Here is a 16,394-nt window from a genome sequence, read left to right as displayed (position 1 = left end):
CATCTAAATTTATATACTCTGCCATGCTTAAAAAAAAAAAAAAAGTACGTTATTTTCAACTGGAGATATTTAAATTGATAATCCTAGAAATGGGTAAAAATTGTTATAATTATAGAGAAATGCCATAAAAGAAAGGTAAAAAAAAAGACCAGCGTTTATAATCCAATTTGCAGGTGCTTTTTTCAGATACAGTTGTGCAAGTCAACAGTTTATCACAGAGTTAACTAAGTAATCAGACCAAGCTTTCATTATAGCTAAGAGAAATGAGTTTAGGGCTCCCATTTATACTTTTAACCCACGTCTGACTGCCTGAGTTCAAATCTCAATGTCAATTCTGGAAAAGTCAGCCATTTAGTTTCCTGGTACTACATTAAGTGCCCTAATCAAGTCAAAACTTCAAAGTGGCATGTCAATTATAATAGGGAGTTAAAAAATAAAAAACCTTTGAAACAATGACAACATATTATTAAAAATAAGGGTTTTGCAAACAACAATCAACTGGGTCTTGAAAAATTTTCAGTAAGAAAACTAAAGAATCCTAAATTCATCTATGTGGATAAATCCAATACTGATTCACACACATTTTGAAAAGTCAATAAATGGATATAAAAATTTGCTCTACCCCAAGAAGATGCACATGCACACATTTTTAGGTTGCTGACAGAACCGAATTAAGAAAAGGTTGGGGACAGATACAAAGACAGTTTGGGGATTACACTGTTGCACCCTAAGCCCCAATGAATTATTAGCAATCATTTATTATTTTGAATTGATTGTTCCTTCTCTTCCATAAAATAGATGGTCAAGACTCGGCATCATGGTTTCTAAGAGGTACTCACACATCAACAGCTCTCCTTAATTGTTCTCCTGTCTGTCTCCCACTCAGTAGAAATACCAAGATAATAACCTCATTCTTACTCCAAATTAAAAAAAAAAATTTTTTTTTTAATGTCCAAGTCACCTACATTTCAGTGGGATCAATTTTCAAAAGAATAGTTTCTGGCACTCTAATCACACTGACTGGGATACTGCTTTGCAATCTACTGAATACAGTGCTGTCCTACAGGCGCTATTTTGGACACCTCCAGGCACTTCAAGGAACAAGCTATACACATGGTTGTGTGTAGGGGAAACAATTTATAACAAGCCACTTTCAATAAGAAGTCAGTGCTTTTCCTTTACATCAAGAAGTCTGAAAGTTTTAAAACCCATTTTAAGCATTAGGATAATTCACAGCAGAATCTAAATCAGTGAAAGACGAAATAGTCTTTTGTTTTTTAACTAGACCTTTTTTTAAAACAGAAAAGGTCATTTAAAACATCTCTTCTTGTCCTACCCAAATGATGAAATACAGTATTAATGCTTCAGAAAGCAACTACATTAATGAAACATCAACAAGTTACAGATAAACATTTTAATTGATTAAATATATTAAGATCTTTTTTAAATTGTACTTGTACTGTACTAATCAACAGCCAAAGGCAATAAAAAAGTTCAAAACCAAAAATGTCTGACATGAACACATGACAGGAACTGCTGCTATGTGTAAGGTAACATACACTGCTCCCAAGAACAATGTATCTTTAGAAGATAATTCATCTTAACATGTGTAAGGACAAAACCTGTAATCAAAGCCTGGAAGAAATATATATTAATGCCTGCTTTTTAAAAGTTTATTTTACATTTTAAATACAATATTTTTCTCATTTAAAACAAAAAAGCTAGGAAGTGCTGAGCCCCATGGTTTCTATACCATATGTACATGAGAGCTGACAGATGGCCTGACAAATATTCTGGATGTAACAGTATGGACATCTATGACCTGGGACTACTTCTGAATCAAAATTAAAAACACAAATGAAGCACTGCCTAGGAGAAAATAATCCAGTTTTGGAACAACCAAAAGAGAACAGTTAGATATGTACAAAACCAGGTATTAAAAAAACAGAAAGAAATGCAGTACACAAGAAACTCAAACAGCCCCTTATGTAGTGAACTGTATATACTGCAGCTAATCAATGGAAACCCTTCTACGAGAAGTGATTTATGATTTGAAATTTTAAAAATCTAAGTATTTCAGTAACATATTAATAATAATGTTAAGTATATATTGCCATCTTTGTCATTTTCTATCTATACCACACTTTCTTCTGAAAACAAGAATCTCTAAACTAGTCAATCACTTACACAAACTTGAGGCAATTAATCCATATCTGTTTTCAGTGAGGAAAACAATGACACACCTCCTCCCATCAAAAGACATAATACAGATTAAAGCTATAAAAGTTAAGCATGTGCATATGTATTTCCAATTCTGATAAGTCCAAACAGGAATCATGTAGGGTTTGTGCCTAAGTAGTAACCAGTTATAAATAGAATGGACTGTCTCTGGCAGTGATTTCCATATTATATTAGTGCAATATTACTTTTCATCACTAAATTATACTTAAATTATTAACATTTAAATTCAATAGGTACCAATCTGAATTTATAAAATCCTTAACTGGCTGTGCGGAAAACAGTTTCAATTTGATATGAACTATGAAGTCAAATTAAGTAAAAAGTGAATTAATTTTGCTTTGCTACTGGTAATTTGGATGAAGATAAATCACTGATGAAAAGACTGAGAATTTGTGGAGGCTCGCTGAGAAGAATGTTTGAGATGTTATATATATCTTGATATTTTAACTCTCAATCAGGTTTGAAGATTCTGGTGTAACATTATCTCAGAAAATAATCCTCTGTAATGTAACTATGAACTAAACACAGCTGCACCAAAAGCAAAAACAATCTGGGTCATTCACAACAAGATCAAATTGAGACAACTTCTTTTTCTATTATTTCAGTGAGGTCTTGAGTTTTTAAGATTTTTTAAAATGGTGACCTTCAATCAAAGCCAGGTACATCTGACACAGCCTATTAATATAAGGATTTAAAATTAGAAGGCAATGTAACTATGGGCTTTCATAAAACACGCAGAGCAGGCAGCAATGGACTAGCCATCAGCCAAGTGGGGTCAATGTTGGGATGTTTTATTTTGGAGACTTCAGATATTTAATTACTTAACTCATATTAACTTCAGCATTCACTAGGGACCCTGCTGGTCAGCACCCAAGGACTTGATTCTGAGGGATCATTTTTAACCCCGAAGCACTCAAGTTAAAGGGCCTCAGAGAAAGTGTCATTCCCAACAAGAGTTCATAAACCATCAGACCAAATTCAATAAGGTAAACACTGACTCCAATGCTCCACAAAAGTCAAAAGAAATTTCCAAATTAAATGCCATCTTCGGCCCAACCCTAGACTCCAGACTCTGTGTAACATCTTTATCTAGTATAATAGACTCTGTAGTAGACAGATTTTGACCTCCACAAAGAATAAGAGTTGTCAAACTTGAGGAGATAGACCCCTCTTCCTGGATATTGGTGGCTGCCAGCATATACTTCTTCATGACAGTCCCGTCGGTACACAGGCACAATCTCATCCAGCAGAGGCTTGTTGGTATTCTTTTTAGCTTTCTCTTCACTACTGATGTTTTCTGTAAGACAGAATAAGAGATAAGTTAATTAACAGATACTACATTTGTATCAAGCAATTAAATGCCATTCTTTCTTTGAGAAATTGCCCTTACTAGGAATTTGCTCACTCTATTTTATAACTTATGTGCATGAAAACATGTATTTTTTGTTCGTTTGATTGCTCGTTCATTCATTCATTCAAATACCTGAATAACTGATATGTACCAAACACTGTTCTGGGGACCTACGAGTCCAGGGGATAACAGCTGGTAGTGTAAGAGATCAGCATTCTATCCCATTCTGTGCTCCACTGTTCCTATCTCTGGACCCCATTTTCCCCCTTCCAAATCCATGCAATTCCTAATTTCTCTAAACAGGAGTATAACCAAGAAAAACGATGCTCTGATACTTCCTCTTCTCAACATTATGAGACTCCTTCCCATTTCAGGAAGGTGGGGAAGGGAGCTTCTGAGGATTACTGCTTTCTATATATACTAAAGAGTATAATGAGAAAACCACAGCAAAAAAGTAAGCATCCAGTGGAAACCTGAAAATTCAATTATTTTTACTAGGCTGGTGTAAAAGTGGTAAAAAAATGAGGTGTGATTATATAGATTTATGTCAGTATAGTTTCTATACTTCTAGAAACCTACTAGGATAACTGAGAAAATTATGAACCAGTTAAAAAGTTTCAGTTTAACATATTAAATATAAACAGTCTCAAGGAAGTAGGTCATGGGAGCATTAAGGACAGATGATGAAAGATTTCCAGGCTTATAACATGGCAGGGTGAACTTTGGTGGCACAAATTAATGGGGTTATGTTCTCAGTGGCTACTAACAGGTATTTAAAACAAGGTGTGTATGAGAAAATAAAAAGACATGATAACTAAATGTAATGTAGTATATCAGATGGGATCCTAGAACAAAAAAGGACATTAAACTACGGAAATACGAATAAATACAGACTTTAGTTAATACTATATTCAATACTGGTTCAGTAGTTATGTACAATGTACAATATAAGATGTTAACAAGAGGGGAAACTGAGTTCTCCTAAATGACAACGGTCCATGGACATGGTACCTTTACCAGCTCATATCTAGACCCACTTTGTTATAAAGGATTCCTGACCTGCTTCTGGGATGAGTCAATCTATAAGATGTACTAGAATTTCTGGGACACGCTAATGGTTCACAGAGATGGTCTAACAAAACAAAAACTGTCTTTGGAACTGAAAAAGTGACTGATTAATATCAATTAAATATGAAGAATATTAAATATTAAATGTGAAATCAGGTATTAAAATTAAACTTAATTTCAAGCAATGCTTATGGCCCACTTGCTATGTGTGTGTGTTTCTATATATGATACCAAGTATCCCAGAATGTGGTGTGGTAACATGACTGGAACAACTGTGTACTTTTTTAGGCTCCTTCCGCTCTCCCTCAATAGTGTCTCTCTAAATTGATTCCAATATAAACTCTGGTTAACAACATTACCAACCTCTACAAGAATAAACAGTCTGTTTAACAAATCACCTGAAAGTCAGTCCCAAAGAACTGTGATGGTGTTTTTTCCATTCTCACAGACAGGGGACTTCTTCCTCACCACTCTCAAGTCAATAAATAATTTAAGAGCTTATTAGGGATAAAGAAAAGCCTCAAATTCTGATTTTTCTGGATAACAAAATTAAGAAGACCAACTTCTCAATAAATAATACATTTTATAATATACTTCCTAGGCCAAGATAGTTTAGACTGTCCTTGAAAATACCTAAATTTGCCTTCTTAGATAAAAATAAAACAATTATACACTGTGGTGGCTTGGATATATGTAGCCCAGAAAAACATGTTCTTAATCTTAACCCATTTCTGTGGATGTGAACCCACTGTAAATAGGGCCTTTTGTTGAGGTTACTTCAGTTAAGATGTGGTCCAACTGAACCAGGTTGGGTCTTAATCCTATTATTGGAGCTCTTTATAAACAGAATAAAATTCAGAAACAGGGAAAAAAAAATAAGGCAAGAAACTGACAGTGAAAAGAACCCAGAGGTGCCAGGGGAGGCTGCCATAAGCACCACCATGTGTCAGAAAATACAAGGACCAAGAACTGACAGCAACCAGCCCCAGAGATCTACGGTATCTGGGAGAAATCATCACCTTGATGATGCTTTGATTTTGGACTTCTACTCTCAAATTGTGAGCCAATAAATTCCCATTGTTTAAGCCAACCCTTTGCACAGTATTTGTTTTAGCAGCCAAGGAATTAAAACACACTGCAGTAAAATAAGAGATTTCCAAAGGGAAGAATTGAAAAATTTTTTAAGGTAGAATGTTCTGGTGAAAGTTTTTCTGTATTTACATTTTTTTAAATCTCAGAATAAAAAAAAAATCAACAAATGGTGCTGCAATAAAGGGATAGCCACATGGAAAAAATGAAGTGTGACCCCCACCATACAGCATAGAAGATTTAAAAAAAAAAACAACTTAGAAAAATGACCTAAAACACTAATGAAAGAAATTTAAGTTTAAATAAATTCCAGGGTTGACAGAATTTATTTGTTCCTTTAAAATTTTTCAAAAGACCTTGCACATTTGGCTTTTCAACACACAAAGTTGGAAGTAAAATGGTATTCAGAAAGCTGTAAAATGGCAAGTAAGTTGCCAAACACTCTCCTAGCATTTAGAAAAATTCATGTTCAGGTCCCAATCCACCACACAGGAGGCTGGCCTCTTGCACAACTTTTTCAGCCTTAAGTTCCACTATTAAAGAAAGTTTTTACTTACCATGAAGTATTAATCAGAAAGTATAAAAAAGGCTGACATCTGATTTGCACACCATTTTTGCCAATATACAACCTAGCAGTTACTAGCTATAGAACAAAGGTTCTCTACCTTCCTCCTCCTCCTCGTCATCACTGGATTCACTGACATGTACGCTGACAGCAGTGTTTGGAGAGTCTGTCCATTCAAAATATACCCCAAACCCAATGTCATAATTGTCTGTAGCAAACTCCCAAAAGAGATATGATCCTTCTTCGTGGGTGGGTACTCGAACAGTGACCACTTCTCCTCGGCCCACTGTAATCACAGAATCTGCATCCTGCCGAATCTTCTCTTTAAAGTCTTTGATCTGGGGTCTTGTCCACATGGATGGAGCTGCTACTCCTGGAACAGATTCTAAAGGCAACAGGAATTACAAAAGCTAAAGAGGACATGTGCACAGACCCACCTGCCCAGCCATACTTTGGCACCCAGTGCAATTATAGTCTGGCCTCAGGGCTACGCTAGTTTAGATGAAGAATTTGGAGGGAGGTAAGAATTTCCCCATGGAAGTCTCACCCTACCCAAATTACTACACTCAATAACAGAGGCACTCAGAGGTCAACGTACTAGTTCAAGTACCAAATGCAGTCCACAATTTTAGAAGTAATTTTTGTTAACACTCTAATTACTTATGAGGATTTAAGAATGTACTCTCTAACTGGAGCTAGGGAAACATACTATCAAGGAACAGAGATCTGGACCTAGGAATAGATAATAATAATAATAATAATTATTATTATTAATATTATTATTATTTTGCATGTGACCAAAGAGAACTGGGCTTCGATTTTAGTTCTAGGGGTTATTTTAAAGGAAGTCAAAGAAATAAACAAAAAACCTCTGGTGCTGCTCAAACCCCTGGGAACTGAGTAGAATAGTCAGGTCTTGTTACTAAGCAGTACCTATGTACACTGGAGTATTCAACAAGTTTTTCAGACTAAGTAACAGAGCCTGTGACAAAAGAGAATACTGGTAACTTTCAATAAGAGAAAATGGTGAGGAAGGTAAACTAAGGAATTTCAAGGTCTTTTCTGAAGGTGTGTTCTACTACCTGTTTAAAAAGATAAGGAAGATCTCTGAAACCAAACTTCTTAAAAACCACACTACCATCCCTGCTCACTGTCACTGAAATGCTTGCTCTTATTTTCCTTTTTTACTTCAACTCCTACTCTTGCTTCAGATCTCAGCTCAATTATCCCTTCCTCAGGAAAGCCTCTGGTGTCTCTATGCCTAGGTCAAACCTCCCATGTAACATACTCCTATCACAGTACTTATCACAGCTACAATCTACATTTTATGTGTGCTATTTTGCCCCACCACCATACCTCTAACACTTAGAAAACCTTCAGCTAGTTGTTGAATGAATGAATGTGCTCCCCATGAAAGATAAAAGAATTTTGAAAACACTAAGTTATCTTCTGGGTAACATGGTACTTTAAGTCTCAAAAAATATATTGTTAATACTTAGTAGACCTCTTCGAAGATGCCCCTCTAATGATCCTCACCTCTAGCTATGCATGTACTTATATAGTCCTTGTCCTCCTCCCACTACCCTGGAAGTGAAGGTGTGTGACTTCCAAGATTAGGGCATAGAGACATTGCTGCTTCTACCCTGTTCCCTTTTGGATCATATGCTCTGGGGGAAGCCAGACACCATGTCTTGAGGACATGTAGCAGCCTGAAATGTTTCATGGGACAAGGGACTCAGGCCTCCTGACATCAACGAGCACCAACTTGCCAATCACATGAATGAACAATTTTGGAAGCAAATTCTCTAGTCCTAGGCAAGTCTTCAGATACCTACAGCCCTGCCTAATATCTTAACGGCAGCTTCATGAGACCCTGAGCCAGAACTACCCAGCTGAGCTGCTCTTGAATTCCTGACCTACAGAAACGGTAAGATAATAGATGTTTGTTATTACTCCTGACCTTCAGAAATAATGAGATAACAGATGTTTGGTATTATTTTAAGCTGCAAAATTTTCATGTAAATTACTACAAAGCTATATAATAACCAACATATATAAGAAGATAAATCAAAGTGACTTGCTTTTCTTCTACACTATACTAAAGGTCACAAGAAGGGTCAAATTTAGACTAAAATGAATGAAAAACTATTCAGCTCTCACAAATATGTAATTGCTCTCAAAAGCCAGTTAACCTGATTTCCTGGTTTTCCATGGAGTCTAAATTATGACATGGGCAGAAGAACATGTGCAAACCCTACCTTTTGGTCCATTCTCCAGGGCTTCTTCTGCAGCTTCTGGTTCCAGCTCTTTCTCAGAGTTATCAGTGTGGGTTTTGGCCTGTCCATTAACTGACATCATATCACTTGGACCAGCTGAATTTACTTTTGATGATGTAGACAAAGAAGCCCCAGCTACTGCTACTTCCTGTTGTTTCTGTAATGCTGCCTACAAGTTGAAAAAAAGTGAGGATACAGGGACCAAGAAGCCTAACAGTGGGACATTTGAGCAGAGTGCATTCTGATTTGCTGCCCACCCCCTTTGGCTACCAATGTGCCGTCCTCCAAAAAATCCCTAATAAAGTTTTAAATAATTTTTATTCTACCTCTAAGTGAATATTAGTGTAAATAATTATCAAAACAAAATAAAACTAGCAGTCATAAACAATAAAGAGTAACAAGGACAAAAAAACTGTGAATGACAATCATATTCTTGTGATGTGAGGATCACTAGAAAAACCAAGGAAAAATTAAACTAGATAAAATAACCCAAAATAAAACTATTAAGGGCAAAAATAAAACATAACATTTTTATTAAAATTGATGGGAGACTGAAATATTCTTGATAATTCAGATACATAAGATTTGAATCAGGAAAATTCAACTATAAATGACTATAGAAGAAAATTCACAAAGGCAGAAGCTATAATTGGTAAAACCTAATAAACTTGATAAGGCTCTTCCAAACTAACCAATAAATCAAATATGGACAATAGGAATACAGATAACTAATTAAATCTTCACTGTAAACTTTACACAGAAAAATTCTGATTGCAATTAAACTGAAAAGTGTTAATCTTGTTGTAAAACCTATGAGCTAGGAATTAAACAGGCTTATAAAATGGAGTCTGAGGTCAAATTACTTTCACACTGAAATTTATCACTGTGTATTAATTATGATTCAAATGTGCATATTCAAAAACATGAAGTCAAAATATCCAGGGGTGCCTGGAGCTCACGATGGGGTATAGGGCAGGCTGTTAAGATGACCCCCTTGGGGCACTAGGAATCTTTTTTTGAGACTGTGGAATATTGGGCAAGGAGCTTTGCCATTGGCTGGTCAGAAAGGAGGAAGCAGAGTGTCTGCATTGTTATAGCACAGAGTTCAAACTGCAGGCTTTAGATTAAGCAGTATTATTTACTCTGCAAAAGATATGTCTTCACCTGTTCATCCTGATGCTCATAGACTAATGAAACACTTTTCAGATCTTATGAATTAAGGTTGCACTGTTTCCCAGATGCCCTGTCAGCTGGTACAGGATCTGTGAAAATGGAAGCAAACTCTCTGAGGATTAAAGTTCCAGCTTTCTTATCAGACTTGGGGAAGGCCGCACTGTGGGGAATGAGAAAGTGTTGCCAATGTGGCACAAACAATGGTACCTGGGGACTAAGCTGTAAGAATAAGACATGCGGAACTATATTCTGCTACAGTGCACTTAAGCAGCCTAGTAATGAAGCTGTCAAAATATTGAAAGGTTCTGAGCTTCAGGTCTCCTCTGTGTGGCAAAGAGATCAAGACCCAGATGACCAATGCTTGTGGATCTAGGTGTGTCAGAGATAACAATCCAGACACTGGTCAGGATGGTCATCACTTGGCTGAGCTATGGATGATGTTATGTTCCCTCACACCTCAAAGCTGCCACCCAAGGCTTTGTGAAAAAAACCAGTACTAGCACATCAAGCTGGCAGTGAACTGCCAGGCAGAGGCCACCCTCTGACCTTTAAGAGTTTGGTCCTGAATGCAATGCAGATCTTCCCAGAAACCAAACAACCATCTTGCAGTTGGCATGGAACCCATGGGTCCCCTGGGACAGAGGATTACCAAAAACATTTTGGTGGTGAAATGCAAGACAGGCCAGAAGCATAGTTTGGGGTATTGCATGCATCCTTTGCATAGAAAATCAGTGCCAAAAGCTTGCCTGAGCACCACTTCTTCTGCTCCTGCCAAACTTCGAAATCACACAAGTAAAATACCTTCAAGGATAAGGCAACCACAAGATGCATTAATTTCTTTGCATGCATCTGTGTCTTTGCCAGTGATGAGATACAGGCTCAAGAAATCTCAGACTCCCTAAATTTTGATTCCAGTAGTAGTTGGTATGGTTGACAAAGTTACCAAAATGGCAATGAAAGAGTTCCACTGACGACATTTGGAGACTGTTCTAGCAACCTTCAGAGGCAGTTACTTAGAAATGAAAAGCATTCCCTCTTTTTTTATTTTTTTTATTTTTATTTTTTTTGTATTTTTATACTCCCCAGTTTATTTTGAAAACAACCTTTTCTGCTATATAGCCAAATACAGTTCTCTCAAAGCACAGAGTAATTACCTATAAATGAAACACTGACAAAAGAACATGACACATATTTAAGGACTTCAACATAATAGATTTCTCTTTTTCTAGCTTTTTAAACTATTTTTTTCCCCATATAAGCCAATATATAATATTTGACATTTGGGTTATATGTGCACACAAAGCAGACACATTTGTCAAAGTGAGCGTATGATGAAACAGTATACAGTGTCCTTTCTGGATAAGATTAAATTTTCAGAGGTAACGTGGTCCAAATGGGAGTAAAAAGTTGATTTCCTCATGAAATAAACTAGATAAAGAAAAATTAAGACTAATGCTAAAGATTTATACCATAAATTATTCTATTCCTCTCCTTTTAACATACAAATGTGCACTCTGGGTATGTGTGAATCAAAATACTATCAAGATTGTGAAAACCCATAACTAGGGTAGTATGTAATTCAATAAAAGGCCCTGGGGTAAGAGAAAAGAGGTAGTATAGGTAAAGAGAAGACATTTGTCCATCAAGTTATACGTATCGTCTTATTAAAGAGGTAGATTATTTAAAAGTCTCAATGGGCTCAAATATTGACTTGGGCCTGAAAGAAATGTTTAATTATTTACTAAGATCATAATTAAGCATATTAGAAGGCTAGTTGCCCATGGATAGTATCTTAAGGTTAAACACTGAAAAGAAACGATTGTTACAAAACACACAAAACATTGTATTTTGTGGTTCTACTTTTTTGTTTGTCCTACTTTTTAAATTTTGTTTGTTTCACTATTTTTGTAATCGGGGCAAGAGAAGAGGTCCCATTTGTTTAAGAACATTTAATGTACCCCATAAGCTCAATCAGAGAATTTTATTAATTCTTCTGCAAACACAACATTGATTTTCAGCTACAATTATTTTTTAAGATAAATGAGTCAATTGAAACAAAAGTTGTGGTCTTGAGCTATGAAACATTACATTTTTAACACACTGAAAAATCTAGAACATCACTGTAAGATGTTAATCATTGTTGGCCTTCAGCAATGAACAGCTGCAGCTTTACTCTGACTTCTCCAAAAATGCTTTGCAGCACCTAACACACTGCTGGTACACATTCTCAAAGTCCAACTCATTCCCATAATAGGGATCTTCAATAATAAGTTGCTTTTGTGGATCATAGCTCCCCAGTAGTTCAATTTTTGCTTTGCAGTTTTTAACTTTACTACCTTTTCTATTCAAATCTCTCAGATTGCTTTCATCCATACACAGTATATAATCAAATGTGGTAAAGTCTTCTTTGGTAATCTGTCGTGCTTTATGGGTTGTTTTTATGCCATGATTTCTTAGGCAGCTTACAGCTCTTGGATCTGGTGACCGACCCACGTTCCAGTCAGAAATAGCACCACTGTCAATGATCAAATTATCTGAAATATTTTGATCAGTTACAAGTTTTCTGAAAACTGCTTCTGCAATAGGTGACCGACAAATGTTACCCAGACATACAAACAGCACCGATTTGGGCGGCCCTGCTGCCATCTTCTCACCCGCAAAAAAAGCATCATTCCCTCTTTTTATCTCCAGTCAGTACTCTTGCATAAAGGTTGGTTGAAATTAATGATTAAAAATCTTGGACATACTCATTGAGACAATGAATCTATCAGAGTTAGGTTTGCACTGACTTTTTTCCCTTCCATAGATGCCCTATGTTAATAAAAATGAACAAATTTTGAACACTCCCCCCCAACCAATGTCCTCTGCATTAAAAATGGGAGAGTAAACACATTTTGTACCCAAAGGACAACTACTCAACCATTTAGGGACATTCTCCTCTTAAATGAAAATGTACAGTTATTAATACTATTTGAAAAAACAAGTATTACCTGAGTAACTTCTGGGGGAAATGTCACATTGAATTATAATAAACACATGGAAAAGTGCACAAATCATAATTGTACAACTTGAATATTCACAATTCAGACACTCATGTAACCAACACTCAGATTAAGAAATTATCAGCATCCCAGAATCTTTCTTAGTGCCCCATTCCAGGTACACCACCAAGGGTAACAATTAGCCTGACTTCTAACACCGTAGATCAGTTTTGCCTGTTTTCAAACTTTACATAAACGGAATCATATAGTGCCTTTCTTTTCTATGTGTCTGGCTTCTTTCCCTCAACATTACTTCTGTGATGTTCATAAATAACGTCACGAATGGTTTTGGTTTGTCATCTGCACTGCTATAGGATATTCCACTGTGAAAATGTAAAATTTAATTTTCCATTCTACTACTGATGAGCATTATGTAATTTTTAAAACTAAAACACTAAGCTACAAGTAAGCATATGTTCACTGTAGTAAAAAAAACAAAACAAAAACAAAATCAGAAAATACAGGGAAAAAAATACCTTTAATCCCATCATCTAGGGATGACACATACTTTGATATATCATTCTAATTTTTACAATGCATATCTGCATACACATTTCACTTAATGTATCATCTACAAACCATTTAGTTAAATGAACATCAACAACACCTCTCTCTATGACTAGTAACAGCACAATTGAGAGGGTTTTTCTTTATTATTTTATTTTATTGTGGAGAATTTAAAACATCCAGAAGAGGAGATGAGTACAGTGAACCATTGGCCAGCCCTGCCCCATCCTCACCCCACCCATTTTCCACCTCTTCTGTATTATTTTGAAGCAAAGCCCAGTGTATTACTTCATCCATAAATATTTCAGTATGGATCTCTAGCAAATAAGGGCTTAAAAAAAAAACCACGATACATTATCACATCTAAAAAATAATAAAAATCCCTTATCATCATTGACGCTTCCAGTTTTCAAATTTTCCCCTACTATCTCTTAAACGTCATGTTTATTTTATTACTATTTTTTAGCATTTCAAACTAAATTTATTTTAACATTTGTTCCCCCTATTATTTATTTTTATTCCATATGTTCTACTCATCTGTTGACAATGTAGATAAAAGGAGCATCAGACACAAGGTTTTCACAATCACACAGTCACATTTTTACAGCTGTATCATTATTCAATCATCTTCCAGAAACATGGCTACTGGAACACAGCTCCATTTTCAGGCAGTTCCCTCCAGCCTCTCCCTTACATCTTGAATAACAAGATGATATCTACTTGATGCATAATAACCTCCAGGATAACCTCTCGACTCTGTTTGGAATCTCTCAGCCATTGACACTTAGTCTTATTTCTCTCTTCCCCCTTTTGGTAGAGAAGGTTTTCTGAATCCCTTGATGCTAAGTCAATTGAGAGGGATTTTAAATACCTTCTTCCTATACCTATCCACTGTGGGCAGGGAAGTAGAATGGTGGAGCCCCTCTGGAGAAGTATGGGAGTTCCACAGGAGGCTAAATATAGGGCTGTCATATGATCCTGCAATCCAGTTACTAGGTGTATCTATTAAGTTTTACTTTTTCAGAAATTTAAAGCCTCCAGATGGCTCCTATAAGCCCTGAAGCTCAGAGGTACCAGTCTCTCCAAGAACATCAACCAGTTTCATTCCTCTATTCCATAATGTCAACAACCCTTTTCAGCATGAAGTTAGAAGAGTGATCAGATATCCCTGAAGACTGAGAGAATGATCAAATGACAGGGAAGAGGTGTAACTGAGAAGTTAGGATTTAACAAATGATTACAATTATTGACTATATAGCTATTTCTTTTTAGTTTCTAGTGTATTAGAATAGCCAGAAGGAAATACTTGAAATTGTTGAACTGTAATTCAGTAACCCTGATCTTTGATAATGATTTTATAACTTTATAGCCTTTATCTTGTGACTGTGTGATTGTAAAAACTTTGTGCAGACATCTCCTTATCCAGTGCATGGGTAGAACGGTAATGAAATAAGGACATGCATGAAAAATACAGGTATGTATTTTTTTCATGCATGTCCTTATTTCATTATATATACATATTTTCTCCCAAGGCCTAGACTGACCTACTGTCAGTAATTTCCACATTAGTTTTCTAGAAAAAGCACATAAAATCAAACAAAGTAGAACACTCAGAACATTCACCATATGACAGGAAGGCAAAAGGAACATTTTTGTTAATCAGCAATAAGCCCAGCACAAATGGTCCCTCTCTGTGAAATTTCCTGAAACTCTCTAGTGGAATAAACAAGTACCTTCTATGGGATCTCCTTGCCCATGAATAAGCATCTAATATGCTTACTGCAGCAGACTGAAATTATTTCTTTACATCATTTCTCTTCTGTACTTTGGGAAGTTTTTAAAAGCACAGAAATCCATAGGAACAATGTTACTAAACAGCCATGTTAACTACACCCCCAAATTAACAAGTGTTTACGTTTTATCATTTTACTGAAATTGATAAAACTTAATACTTTATAGAGCTGATGATCCCTATATTCCTTCCCCTTCTCTTTCCCTCTCTCTTCCCAGAGGCACCGATCAGTTTGATCATTCTAAATTATTACTTTCTGATCCATTTCAAAGACTACTGGTTCTGCCCAACCTGAACGACTTTCTTCTCATTAAGGAAAGTGCATGAGCAATTCTATTACTAAATTATCTCACTGCTCATCAAATAATAAGAAAAGGGGGAGTGACCTGCTAGTCAAAACAGATTGCAGAGGACAGAGAAGAAATCACTCGAAAATACCGCTTTTTATCTCAAATGAAAACTAGTTCATTCTTTTTTTTTCCTCTCATGGATTAACCAAAACCTGCAATGCTTTTCAACTTCTCACTGATGCCAAAGACTTGGGGAAAAAAGTATCTCAGGAAAGAATATACTTTTACAAGTAATATGAGTGTCACAAAAATGATAAAGATTACTTCATCCAAGAAGAAATATTGAGCACCTATAGTGTAACACCTTTCTTCACTAAGATTTTTTGACAGGTGCTAACTGCTTTGTAAGTGAAAATGAAATAAGTAAAACTTACCTAGTTTAAGGAGGCATTTTATACCTCTGCAAGATGTAAACAATGAATATAAAATCAGTATCTTCCATATGTACAAAACACTTACACACAATAACTATTTTCTCATTTCATCCCACTGATAGTCCCATTAGGTAACCAGGACAGGTAACTAAATTTTATATCCATGCTTAGAAACTGGGAGAAGGGGCAGAAAAACCAGAGGATTTGGTAACTTTTCTAAAATCAAACAAGATAATGGCAAAGCCAGGACAAGATCCAAGTACATTTGAGCCCCAGTACCATGTCCTTTCCCCAAACCACCTCTCCTATATGGAAGCAAAATATTTGGAGGTGGAGAGATAAAGGAAGAGTATCAATGTGTTGTATGTGAGTATTACCTAGTTATGGTCGAGAACTAATGAAGCTACTAATCCTCGGGTGCCCCCATTTCCACAATTCCAGGGCACTACAATCACTTAAAATAAAAGTCAGGATGGACCCATCCTAGCTCTGGAAAACCAACCTACAGCCTTAGGGGATCCTCCCACTGGAGGCTGTCCTGGTCCCTGACAGTGCACTGGCTGAAGA

General features: G+C 36.1%; 1 protein-coding gene and 1 pseudogene across 1 annotated transcript in view; both read right to left on the bottom strand.

Moving 5' to 3' along the window:
- Window positions 1-926: 926 nt before the first annotated feature.
- ACBD3 (acyl-CoA binding domain containing 3) overlaps window positions 927-16,394 on the bottom strand; it is a 56,964-nt gene continuing 41,496 nt past the window's right edge. The window contains exons 6-8 of the mRNA XM_077168574.1: window positions 8,573-8,759; window positions 6,415-6,699; window positions 927-3,538 (exon numbers count right to left, since the gene is read on the bottom strand). Of these exons, the coding sequence (XP_077024689.1) occupies window positions 3,327-3,538; window positions 6,415-6,699; window positions 8,573-8,759 (684 nt within the window). The 3' untranslated portion in view covers window positions 927-3,326. The remainder of the gene's footprint in view (window positions 3,539-6,414; window positions 6,700-8,572; window positions 8,760-16,394) is intronic.
- LOC143690862 (low molecular weight phosphotyrosine protein phosphatase pseudogene) lies at window positions 9,142-16,198 on the bottom strand (annotated as a pseudogene).

Source organism: Tamandua tetradactyla, chromosome 7, assembly GCF_023851605.1.
Source record: "Tamandua tetradactyla isolate mTamTet1 chromosome 7, mTamTet1.pri, whole genome shotgun sequence".
In the NCBI taxonomy this organism is placed as follows: domain Eukaryota; kingdom Metazoa; phylum Chordata; class Mammalia; order Pilosa; family Myrmecophagidae; genus Tamandua; species Tamandua tetradactyla.
The sequence above is the reverse complement of the archived record's forward strand: the minus strand, read 5'-3'. Positions and strand labels throughout refer to the sequence as shown.